A 12,736-nucleotide genomic window follows, 5' to 3' on the forward strand; every position below is an offset into this window, starting at 1 on the left:
TTAGAGAAATAAACAAATGCTGCTAGAATTCACATGGAATCACTTAAAACCCCAGATAGCTAAAGGACTCCCGACTAAATGGAGGAAAATTAAAAACTCAAGATGTCAACAGGGCCACACTCGGGGGAGGATATTTTCTTTCTTTCCTCTCTCAGCTTCTGGTAGATCCTAATATTCCTTGAAAACTCCAACCTTGATTATCTTCAGAATACTTTCTCTGTGTCCTGATCAGTCTTTGTTTCTTAGAAGATATTCTCATTGGATTTAGAGTTCAACCAAACCCAGTAATCTCATCTAATCCTCACCATAATTATACAAATATGGGCAATTATGCAAATAACTCCATAAAATCATACTCTGAGTTCCCAAATGGAGATGGCTTTGGGGAGACACTTTTCAACCCACTATACACTAATATATTGATTTCCATTATAGGATATTGTGTTCGGGCAAGTAATTGAAGGACTAGATCTCTTTAGGATCAGGCCTGACTTACTCTTTTGTAGCACTGTTACAGTCTTGAAATAATTTTAAGGTACCATCATTTCACTGCAGCAACACCTTGATAAACTTTTTGTAAATGTCAGAAAATAGCTTAGACTTTTATGGAAGAGGAGGCAAATGAAAACTAGTATATAAATAATGAGAACAAAAGTTAGTTGTTAATCTTCAGTTCTAAGGTTAAAACTATTGAGTACAAGTTTATATGACGTGGACCTACTATGCAGAATGAAATTCTACAATCAATTGGAGTTCAAAGTTGCCTGGCTATCATCAAAATGAACTGCAACTCTCTACCTGTTAATGCTGATGAGACTTCACACAATATACTTCCTCAAAATGCCTTCCTAAGCAAATACATATCACCAAGTCCCAAGTGAAAGTATATGACTAGTTGAGCATATTTAGTGCTAGGAAGACATTTACAGAATTGATTGTTCTCTAGATATTTGACTCTCAACATGCTGTTATATTGTAGAATAATCATTTTCAATAAAAACTTAACAGCTGCTCAAACTGCAAAGTTTAATGAATGTTGTTACACATGCATCAATGCCCAAGAAAATTTCAACAGAAGTTTCAGATTATAAAATGTGGGAATGGGAATATTCCTTGTTGCTTGAATTTCAACCACACAGTTTATAGTGTGGCTAGATATTATGAATCAAACATCTGTTGTTTGAACCAATATATATGATTAACATGTAAGTAGTTTTGCCTCGTAACATTAAGTTCAGCCAAACCAGATCATCAAACAAAGTGAATTTCCAAAGGTACCCAGTTCATCATTAGTGCCAAGGGCAGTTTTTCTCATTCAGAAGAAAATTCTTAATATTTTTTCACATGAGCTCAAATGATATGAGCCCAAAAAGCAACCAAAATATATATGTACAGGTGCTAAGTGTCTGATTGGCCATATGGTGAGTGTCAAGTGAAATCATCAACTTTGATTTTTGGAAAAATTTCTAGGTCTCCTGATAAGGGATAAGAGCAAGGCAAGGTTTACCTTTCATACTACTCAATGACACAGGCTAGATCAAAGCATTTTAAACATGTTCCTTTTGATAAATAATACAATAACAAGGTTTGTTAATTAGTTCAGCTAAGAAGTTTTCTGCTCTACAATACGATGGTCACCATCAGTTGTAACACGTCTAAGCACATTCTACTTTAGGTTTCAGAGTGTAACAAGTAAGAGTTTTCCCAACTCTTTGACAATATTCTCGACTGCAGTTGTTCCATACAGATGGTTCACAGAGGTTAATTCTTCAGTCACTTCAAATGGTGCACTGAAATAAAATGTAAATCAAGAGCAGTAATGGTATCAAATCCTGACACAAGACTGCCAAGGAAAACCATTTAAGTCATCTGCTTTTTTCTTACTTGACTGCTCGTGTTATTTCCACTGACCTCAGCTCTTACGTGTTCTAATAAAAATACAAATCTTCAGTTTGAATCTCCCCTACCCTCCAATATGAACATACATCTTCACCTGTTGTAATAAAATACAATCTAACTAATATTACTAAATGTTTTCCCTCACTTCACAAATGAGCAATTTGAAAACTTGATTTCAAAGCAACCAAATTTTTTGTGAAGTTATTCTGTGATGAGACATTCTAGTTTTCCAATTTTGGCAATTGCTTACTCAAGAGATGAGAGTATGTTGATAAAACCTTCGCATAATAATATCTACATGCCTATATTTCAGACATATGTATGGTGACACTATTTTCATTTGTAAGAGTCAACAACTAATTCAACACAAATACACTCCATTGTACTTTTTAAATCCACCTTTATCTCTTCTTCTTCAGTTATACCAGTAGTTTTTAAAAGTCCTACAATATGACAGTTTGAAACAAAGTAATGGCAAGTTTTAACTGTGTCACTGGTCCTCGTAACACTATGAGCAGCAGTGTGAAACAACACAAGTGGTCCAAAGGAAAGTGTCTATTTTGCAACTACTGAACTCTGCTGGCTATAGACACCAAGTAAATAAATGATGACAGTTGACTCCAGTAATATGTTAAAGATAAGAATATTTATTCATCTTCATATGTAAAAATAGTCACTTTCTTCAATCACATAACAAAAAAAAAATTCTGAGCCTTTAAAGTTGCAGGAAAGCAATGGGCTAGATTCAACCCATGGGTCAGTTTGTCGGGCCTAAGATGTAGTCCCTACTCTGAAGGCACCATTTTCACTAAATGTTTCATGTGTTCATCAAGTTTGCTCAATAAGGGATGGCCAATTATGCCTACAATCATTCAGCACTGCATGACATCTGATAGCACCACTTAGTTCCCAGCCAGAGGTGTTGTCTGCTAAACCTCATGGAGCCTGGCTCCGTATGTTAACCCCAACCACCTGCCAAAGGTCTATTTTTACTTGCATACAGGTTCCCCAGCAATATTGTTGCATCCCTAAAACAGACAAACATGCACACTCAAACACTGATGCACACGTAAGAGTTTTCAATTGTTTGAAAATCCGAAGGCATGTTGCATTTAAGCAGCCACACTTAACTTCTGCATATGGATTTACAATCTGGTTTACCAAAAAAAGCATATTTTAAAAGAGTCCATTTTAAAGAACACTGAGAATTTCAAAGTTTGCAAAGACACAAGGAATACAGACACACCTATAAATAAACCATTCACACGCACACATCCAGAATGCAAGTTTGTACAAGTGAATTCACTTGATAATAAAAAGATATAGCAGTCTCTAGTTACCTTCTTAGATATTCTCAAAGGTGTATTTTTCTGAGCTGCACACCAAATGGTGCTAAACTAAAATCTTCCTAGTTGAGTGTACAGCCTCTACTCAGAAGCTATCATCCAGCAGAAAGGAAAGCCATCGTAAGAAAGGACTGACAGATTTTCCCGGGTATTTCCAGAACACTTCAATCCAGCCTCACTCCTTACAGGACCGGAAAGGGGTCACTGGAATCAGTATGGCCATGAGAACTGGAAATCCAGGTGGTACTCAGGAAACAAAATAGACCTCTATCTCCCCACGTGACCTCAAAGGTGGCAGTGCTACAACTAGACTTGGGGTTAACCATGACAGTCACAAAGCTTCTGTAGGCTTCTGAACAGCAGCTAAAAATTTAAAGCTATTCCAAAAAAAAAATTTTTTTAATGTATTATCATCACATTCCTATGACAATTTTGAGTCAAAAGCCACAAACTGTTAGAAATATGCAAAGACCCACACACAGCCATAAATCTGAATGCATACCAACAGCTAATAAACTCCCTCAAACTCATTTGTAAGATGCAGGCTAGGAACAGGTTATTTTTCCTACTGACCTGACACTGAAAAAATATGTGCTCAACGTGGGAGAACAGGGCCCAAGAATACAGAAGTGACTAAGCCTGAGGAAGCAGGCAGTCACCTACCTGAGCAGACTCCAGGGGCTCCTTAGCTCGAGGTGGGTTGCCTGTCAGTCTGGCTATCAGGTCAGAGTCTGTTGATGGCAGATGCAGACAGTTAACTAAGAAGGCAGTGTAGACTCAAATTAATTGTATTAATGTGCAGTGCTTGGGACCCAACTCAAACCCAGGGTCATTCTGTCAGAGGCAAGGGAACTGACCTGGTATAATGGAGCGCGGTCAAGTGTAATGTTACAAAATCATCTGAAACAGGACTCCTGTTTGACTGCGGCAGCATGAAGAACCTGAAGGGATGGAGAAATCTAATTTCTCAGGTCCTCAGATGATCCTAACATTTGTTGGAATAGTAGCGACAGGTAAGACAGACCCATATAGCAGGAAGAAATTCATGTTTCAGCTCAGATAACATTCTCCAGAGGATGAAGTGGGGTTGGGGAATGTTCTCTCTATAGTCAAGTGAAGACAAAAAGCAGAAAAGGCCACTAAATCACTAGGTTTGTATCTTGAGTGTCCCAGAAATAAATCTAAGCTAGCTATTTGCGTCGGTTATACCTTGTGTATACCTGAGTGAGAGGAAAATGAAATACTATTTCAAACAGAATTTCAAAATATTTTAGAGGCTTAAGACTAAATCTTTCAAAAGTATACAATTTTTAGGGGGGGAGAGAGTAAATGAAATACTTCCTTTATAATACAAAGTATTAGAAAAGTTGATTAAACATGATCAGAACAAGAATGCTTTGCTAAGAGCAAAAATATCAGAAACACAGTAGCAAACAGGAGTGAATCTGAATCAACCTACTAGGTTTATCTCAAATATTTCATGAAAAATAACTAGTTCAGAATAAAAAGAATCAACACCATAGTAACATAAATTTTAAAACTTGGAGCCCCTCTCTGGTGGCACAGCAGGTAAAGCACAGCACTAAGAAGCTTAAACCACTTCCCATGACTTCGATCCCTGCCTGCCCCAGAGGAGATCCACATGGCAAGGCAGACCTCTCCTGACATGCCCGCTGTTCCCTCAGCAGTGTACTTTGTTGATCTGTCTGTTGTGCTCCCTACTCTGTTTCTGGTGAATCCTCTCACCCTCAGCATCTCTGGCCTGGCCCAGTTCTATATGAATAAATAAATAAATCTTAAAAAAAAAATTTTAACTTGGAGAAAGGAATTCTTCCACACACAAAAAGCAAAGGAGGAATAATAAAATACAAAGTGGTCATTTTGCACCCATGATAATAGATTTTGGCAATGATCAGAATGGTATGGGCAAAGATATGTGGGTGGGTTAAAGCTTGAGGATTAAAGGATATCTGTAGAGGCCCTCCCTGGTGGCGCAGTGGGTTAAAGCACAGCACTGAGAATCTAAAGCCGCTTCCACATGAGTTCGATTCCCGCCTGCCCCAGAGGTGACCACATGGCGTGGCAGACCTCTCCTGACCCGCCGCTGCTCCCCTCAGCAGTGTACTTCATCGATCTGCCTGTTCTGCTCTCCACTCTGTCTCTGGTGAAGCCTCTCGCCGCCACTGTGCCTCTGGCCTGTACCCCAGTTCTGTATGCACAAATAAATAAATCTTAAAAAAAAAAAAAGGATATCTGTAGAGCCTGAGGGTAACTCCCCACATAAAACAAATTCGTATCATTTCTATGACTAGTAATAGTGAACAGTTGCCCTTAATAGGTAATGGTTGTTGAGGACGTTGTCAGTTCTCCAACCCAATGAATGTGACACATAACTTGGCAATTTTCAGCAGTCCTATTCATGGCTTATGTAGGCTCAAGAATGTAAAGAGGGTAGTAGGAAAAACTAACTCTGCAAGATTTGATGTCTGAATGAAGTTTTTCCATATTCACTATATTCAAAGAGTTTGGTGAAGCTGAGGTAGGGCCACTGATGGAAATCTCTTCATCTATCAAATTTAGCTATCACGTGAAGGGGATACAGCAGTATCCAAAATAGGGCAGTATGATATTAGAATTATCTTGAGCTGAACCTGAAACAGTAGACAGAAACACTCTTCACCCCTCCCCCATCTACCTATAGCAGGATATCAATCTCTTGTGAAGGTGTTCCACATTCCATTTTCTATTGAATGATGAGGAGACAATTCTTTAGAAATCTGCCTAGAAATATCTAACTGAAATAATCTTTTTTCTATCACATTCCCTGAATATTTCCCTTACCATATGTACCACCTCTACCTCAAAGCCCTTTTCCTTTGTTTGATTACTCCTTTGCACTTTTATGAAAATGGTATATAAGCTTCCAGGGCTGACCTCCTCTTTCAGTTTTCATTTCATTTGTGTGAGATCCCTCCTATGCATATGAAGTAAATCTTAATCCAACCCTATTGATTTAATTTTCAAAGTGCCACATACTGAATCTGAGAAAACATCTTTTCTCTCCTTTTATAGTTTGTATCTGAAAATCCATTATACATTTAGGGATTTCACATCTTTTTAAATTTTGTTTGCACAGGTGAGGCTAAATGCTAAAAATGCAATTCATTAAATGCCTTGTGTGAAACATCTCACAAGTTTAGAGCTATATTGCAAACATTTCCCATGTACTGTCTGTTCCTCAGTTGCTCTGATATACCATGAGGCCTGATTTCCAAAAGGAAAGCACACCCACATTCAACTCACTTGCATAGTAACTCTTAAAATTTTACATTTAGGTGAAAGTGTTCCCATTCATCACTTATCAGGCTTTTCCTATGTGTGACTTCTCAAATGTTTTACAAGATGTGCATTATGGGTAAACACTCTCCCAGATACATCTCTACACCTCTCTCATGTTGTCTGATGCATTTCAAGGCTTGACTCGCAGCTAAATGTTTGAGCACATTTATAGGATTTCTCCACCATGTGAATTCTCTGATGTTTTCCAAGGTCTGACTTATTCTTGAAAGTTTGACCACATTCATTACACTGGTATAGTTTCTCCCTTGTGTGAATCTGCTGATGTAGTCCAAGGTATGACTTCCGGGTGAAATTCTTCCCACATTCATCACATTTATAAGGTTTCTCTGTTGTATGAATTTTCTGATGTTTTCCAAGGTTTGACTTATTGCTGAAAGTTTTACTACATTCATTACATTCATAGGGTTTCTCCCCTGTGTGAGTTGTTTGATGTTCTCGAAGGTTAGACTTCCAGCTAAAAGTTTTCCCACACTCATCACATTTATAGGGTTTCTCCCTTGTGTGAAATCTCTGATGTTCTCTAAGGTTTGACTTCCAGCTGAAAGTTTTACCACATTCATCACACTTATAGGGTTTCTTCCCTGTGTGATTTGTCTGATGTACAGTGAGGTGTGCCTTCCGCCTGAAAGTTTTCCCACAGTCCCCACATTTATATGGTTTCTCCCCTGTGTGAGTTGTCTGATGTTTTCCAACACTTGACTTGCGACTGAAAGTTTTACCACATTCATTACATTCATATGGTTTTTCCCCTGTATGTTTTCTCTGATGTCTTACTAGGTATGATTTACAAAAAAAGTCTCTCCCACATTCATTACATTCATAGGTTTTCTCAGCTGTGTGAGTTCTCTGCTCTACAACGATGGATGATCTCACAGGCAAGGATTTTTCACAGGCTTTTCTCCTGCCATGAATTCTCTGATGCATACTGAAGGGTGACTGAAAACTGAAAGGTTCCCTACATGTAATATTATCACAAGATGTCTCTATTTCCTGAGTTCTCTGCTGTACTGTAATGGCTGAACTGTGGTTGAGTTTTCCACATTCAAGAGGTTTCACTTCTAGATGAATTTTCTGATATTCTCTGAAATGTGCTTTCTGACTAAAGTTTTCCATTCTTGTATCAGCTGTCTGAAGTTGAGTAACTTGACTGAAACTGTTCCAAATTTTACTATGTTCATCTTCCTTAAGTTCAGAATAACTTTTTTCTGTGTGAATACCTGGAGAGAGACAATAAGGGTCAATTGTTATTTACACAGTTAAGTCATTACACAGTGAGAGCATCCATTTCCCTTTTGTGTGGATACTTTCCCTGTAATAAAGCAGCCTTTTGATAAAAAGCATTAGCTTTGTTGGTTATAGTCTAAAGCCTCAAAGCATGAAAAGTCTGATATGGAATAAGTTGTTTGATTTAACTAAAAGAATTGAAATTCTGATTGTAATCAAAAAGTTTCTCTCAAACATTGGTTTTCAAATTTTTAGTCTTGAGATGAGATGCATTAAACTGAGTAGTCTTTTTATTATGTGGGGCCAATGGGTACAGTTCTAAAATGTAGATACAACAATGTCACATTTAGAGGGTATTTTTTATGAAGGAAAAATGCTACACTCAAATTAAATGATACTTCCAGAAACTTTCTGTCACTCTGCACTCACTGTTTTGTTGGTGGTGAATACAACATGACAGGAGTGTGTGTATACATACATACATACATACATACATATATATACACACACACACATATACGTATATATACACACACATATACATATATATATACGTATATATATACACACACACACACACATACGTATATATATATATATATATATATACGTATGTGTGTGTGTGTGTCCTGTTATATATTTGACAATTTTGTTCCTTGCTAAGTTGCCAAAAAAAGAATTATTTAAAAGTGTTGACAGAGAAATAGAAATAGAAAAGAGAACCAAACAACTAAACATAAGCCCAGCCATGATAATTTTTTAAAAAAAGATGTAAGAGAAATTCATCATAAGACCAGTTTTGTTGAACAAATGGTACTGAACAACTGGTCATCCATAGACAAAAATAAATAAATTAGCATTGATGTAAACCCCACAGGTATACAAATATTAATGCAAAATGCATCATGAGATTTAAGTGTAAAGCATTAAACTATAAAACTTTTGAAAGGGAAAATAGAAAATGTTCAAGATCTTAGGCTTAGAAATTTCTTTTGACACAAGGGTAATGCATCTAACAATATTACACTGAACTTCATCAAAAGTGAACATGTTTTTACTATGAAAGACCTGGTCAAGAGGCCAAAAAGACAATCTGCAGACTAAGAAAATATATGGAATCCACATAAGCAACCAACATAACCAAAGTCTTAGTTCGAAAAAAAATTAAAACAAAAAAATATGGGGATAAATAAGCAAAAGATATAACAGATATTTTCCTAAAAAAGACATGCAAATAGCAAATAAGCACATGAAAAACCATGCAACATTACTGCCATTGTGAAAGCAAAAACTAAAACCTTAAAACATATCACTACACACCTATTCAGACAGCTTAAAAAAAAAAAGCAGAGACAATAACAAATAGTGGTTATGTTGCTGTAAAAGTTTATCTCTAAATGTATAATTACGGGCAGCTTCTTATAAAACTAAATATACACTTATCACATGAATTAAAAACTCAACAGTTTGGCACTTATAGGGGATGGGCAGGGGGGAATACATTCACAAAAAATACACACAAATATTCTCAGCAGTTTAATCTATTATATGGCATAACCCAAGTATCCTTCAGTGGGTGAACTGCTGACCAAGCTCTAGAACATCGCAGATGATGATGTTCTTCTCAACATTACCAGAATGATCTGACACGTGGAGTATTTTAGGACAAACTTCACAAGGTTTTATGCTTGATAAGAAAAAAGTGAACCTCAAAGGTTATATGGTTCCATTTATATAACTTTCTGAAATGATAAAATCATAGAAATAGTGAGCAGATTAGTGATTCCAGGGGATACTGATAACCACTTACAGAATGGGGCAGTATAAATACAAAAAGGAAGCGGAGACCTCTCTAGTGGTGCAGAGGTTAAAGTCAGCACCGTTAAGCTCTCAGCAACCACTGCAACAGGTGTTCAATCGCCAGCCTGGAAGTTAAACCACATGCTGGCGCCAAAGACCTCTCCCACTGCTCCCCTCGGCAGTGTATTTCAGTACATCTGCCTATTCTATTTCTCACTCTGTCTCTGGTGAATCCTCTCACTCCCTGCACCTCTATGAACATCCTCTCTCTTCTACTAAATAAATAAAATTAAAAAACAAAACAAACTGAAGCTCAAGAAATTTAGTTTGTGATAATGTAACAGTTTTGTATCTTAACTGTGGCAGAGGTTCCAGAAACATTCATGAGATAAACTGCACAGAGTTAAAATAGAAACCCACACACCAAAATAAATGAATAAAAGCTAAAAGAGGGAACAAGAGGGGCCCTCCCTGGTGGCACAGCAGGGTAGAGTGCTAAGCTAGTCACAGCCACTTCAGTGCGAGTTCGATCCCTGGCCGGGGAGGTGACCCACATGGCTCAGCAGACCTCTGTCTCACCCGCTGCTCCCCTCAGCAGTGTACTCCGTTGATCTTCCTGTTCTGCTCCCCCACTCTGACTCTGGTGAATCCTCTCACTGCCCCCCGTACCTCTCACCTGTATCCCAGTTCTGTATGTATAAAGCTGGGATGCAAAACAGTTTTCATAAAATGGCACTGCAGCTTTCTGCACTGTCACCCTCTTCACAAATCATCTGTTATTAACGCATGTGACTGTAGCTGGGCTCTCTATTCTGTTTCAAAGCTCTAACATTAACCTCACTTCAACACCATCCTGTCCCAGTTACCAATGTTATATATCTTTAAAAACTTGTTAGAAAAGATCTTCAAACAACATAAAAATACATTAATGAACTATAAAAAATTTTTAAAGTCTCCCAATCCTTTGCCATGATTCATTCCAGCTTTATTTCATGGTGTGCAAAGATTTTCAAAATTTCGTTACTTGCATGGCTGTATTTCTAAGTATAGCTGTACTGTATCTTCTTACACAATGCTTTCTCTCCTTTTTCCAAGGTAAGCTAGACACCGTTATTTAATTGATTGGTTTATTTGGGGTGTAAATGATATACACTGTTGCCTAAACTCAGGTGAAACCTGAAAATGATCGCACTGTATCCTGTAGATTACACCCTCCAAATCCAGTAGTGTTGGATTTATTCATTTCTACACTTCCAAGGTGCCATGTTCACTTGATCTCCTTTTGAACTTCATTTTCCAGGGTTATCTGCTGCCAGAATGCCAAAACTCACCTGGGTAATTCCTCTTCAGAAAGTCATCCTCTGATAGCCATGGATCTTTTCCTTGCTCCAACCTGAAGATCACTTTTGGCTTTATTAAGCAATATCCTATAAATAGGAAGTAATACAGAACATTATAAAATATTAATACTAACAAACCATAATATTTTGTCTGAAATGTAGTTCTTAAAGAAACTATTAAAACAGATACATGGAAACACCCCCCCCCAAAAAACACTACAGACAGATCAAAATGGAGCTCTAAAAAGGTAACCGTATATATATATATATATATATATACGTATGTGTGTGTGTGTGTCCTGTTATATATTTGACAATTTTGTTCCTTGCTAAGTTGCCAAAAAAAGAATTATTTAAAAGTGTTGACAGAGAAATAGAAATAGAAAAGAGAACCAAACAACTAAACATAAGCCCAGCCATGATAATTTTTGAAAAAAAGATGTAAGAGAAATTCATCATAAGACCAGTTTTGTTGAACAAATGGTACTGAACAACTGGTCATCCATAGACAAAAATAAATAAATTAGCATTGATGTAAACCCCACAGGTATACAAATATTAATGCAAAATGCATCATGAGATTTAAGTGTAAAGCATTAAACTATAAAACTTTTGAAAGGGAAAATAGAAAATGTTCAAGATCTTAGGCTTAGAAATTTCTTTTGACACAAGGGTAATGCATCTAACAATATTACACTGAACTTCATCAAAAGTGAACATGTTTTTACTATGAAAGACCTGGTCAAGAGGCCAAAAAGACAATCTGCAGACTAAGAAAATATATGGAATCCACATAAGCAACCAACATAACCAAAGTCTTAGTTCGAAAAAAAATTAAAACAAAAAAATATGGGGATAAATAAGCAAAAGATATAACAGATATTTTCCTAAAAAAGACATGCAAATAGCAAATAAGCACATGAAAAACCATGCAACATTACTGCCATTGTGAAAGCAAAAACTAAAACCTTAAAACATATCACTACACACCTATTCAGACAGCTTAAAAAAAAAAAGCAGAGACAATAACAAATAGTGGTTATGTTGCTGTAAAAGTTTATCTCTAAATGTATAATTACGGGCAGCTTCTTATAAAACTAAATATACACTTATCACATGAATTAAAAACTCAACAGTTTGGCACTTATAGGGGAGGGGCAGGGGGGAATACATTCACAAAAAATACACACAAATATTCTCAGCAGTTTAATCTATTATATGGCATAACCCAAGTATCCTTCAGTGGGTGAACTGCTGACCAAGCTCTAGAACATCGCAGATGATGATGTTCTTCTCAACATTACCAGAATGATCTGACACGTGGAGTATTTTAGGACAAACTTCACAAGGTTTTATGCTTGATAAGAAAAAAGTGAACCTCAAAGGTTATATGGTTCCATTTATATAACTTTCTGAAATGATAAAATCATAGAAATAGTGAGCAGATTAGTGATTCCAGGGGATACTGATAACCACTTACAGAATGGGGCAGTATAAATACAAAAAGGAAGCGGAGACCTCTCTAGTGGTGCAGAGGTTAAAGTCAGCACCGTTAAGCTCTCAGCAACCACTGCAACAGGTGTTCAATCGCCAGCCTGGAAGTTAAACCACATGCTGGCGCCAAAGACCTCTCCCACTGCTCCCCTCGGCAGTGTATTTCAGTACATCTGCCTATTCTATTTCTCACTCTGTCTCTGGTGAATCCTCTCACTCCCTGCACCTCTATGAACATCCTCTCTCTTCTACTAAATAAATAAAATTAAAAAA

At 37.0% G+C, this 12,736-nt stretch overlaps 2 protein-coding genes across 2 annotated transcripts in view; both read right to left on the bottom strand.

Annotated features, from left to right (window-relative positions):
- Window positions 1-5,474: 5,474 nt before the first annotated feature.
- On the bottom strand, window positions 5,475-7,733 carry LOC105853755 (zinc finger protein 525-like). Its single transcript, XM_012726118.1, has one exon. It carries the CDS (start codon window positions 7,716-7,718, stop codon window positions 6,696-6,698), a length of 1,023 nt encoding a protein of 340 aa, XP_012581572.1. The 5' UTR covers window positions 7,719-7,733; the 3' UTR covers window positions 5,475-6,695.
- LOC101626025 (zinc finger protein 33B-like) overlaps window positions 7,725-12,736 on the bottom strand; it is a gene marked incomplete at its 3' end in the record, with an annotated part of 12,634 nt that continues 7,622 nt past the window's right edge. The window contains exons 5-6 of the mRNA XM_004685174.2: window positions 10,961-11,056; window positions 7,725-7,822 (exon numbers count right to left, since the gene is read on the bottom strand). Coding sequence (XP_004685231.2) covers window positions 7,725-7,822; window positions 10,961-11,056 — 194 coding nt within the window. The remainder of the gene's footprint in view (window positions 7,823-10,960; window positions 11,057-12,736) is intronic.

This window comes from Condylura cristata, unplaced genomic scaffold (assembly GCF_000260355.1).
Source record: "Condylura cristata isolate star-nosed mole 26May11 unplaced genomic scaffold, ConCri1.0 scaffold00017, whole genome shotgun sequence".
NCBI classification, from domain to species: Eukaryota; Metazoa; Chordata; class Mammalia; order Eulipotyphla; family Talpidae; genus Condylura; species Condylura cristata.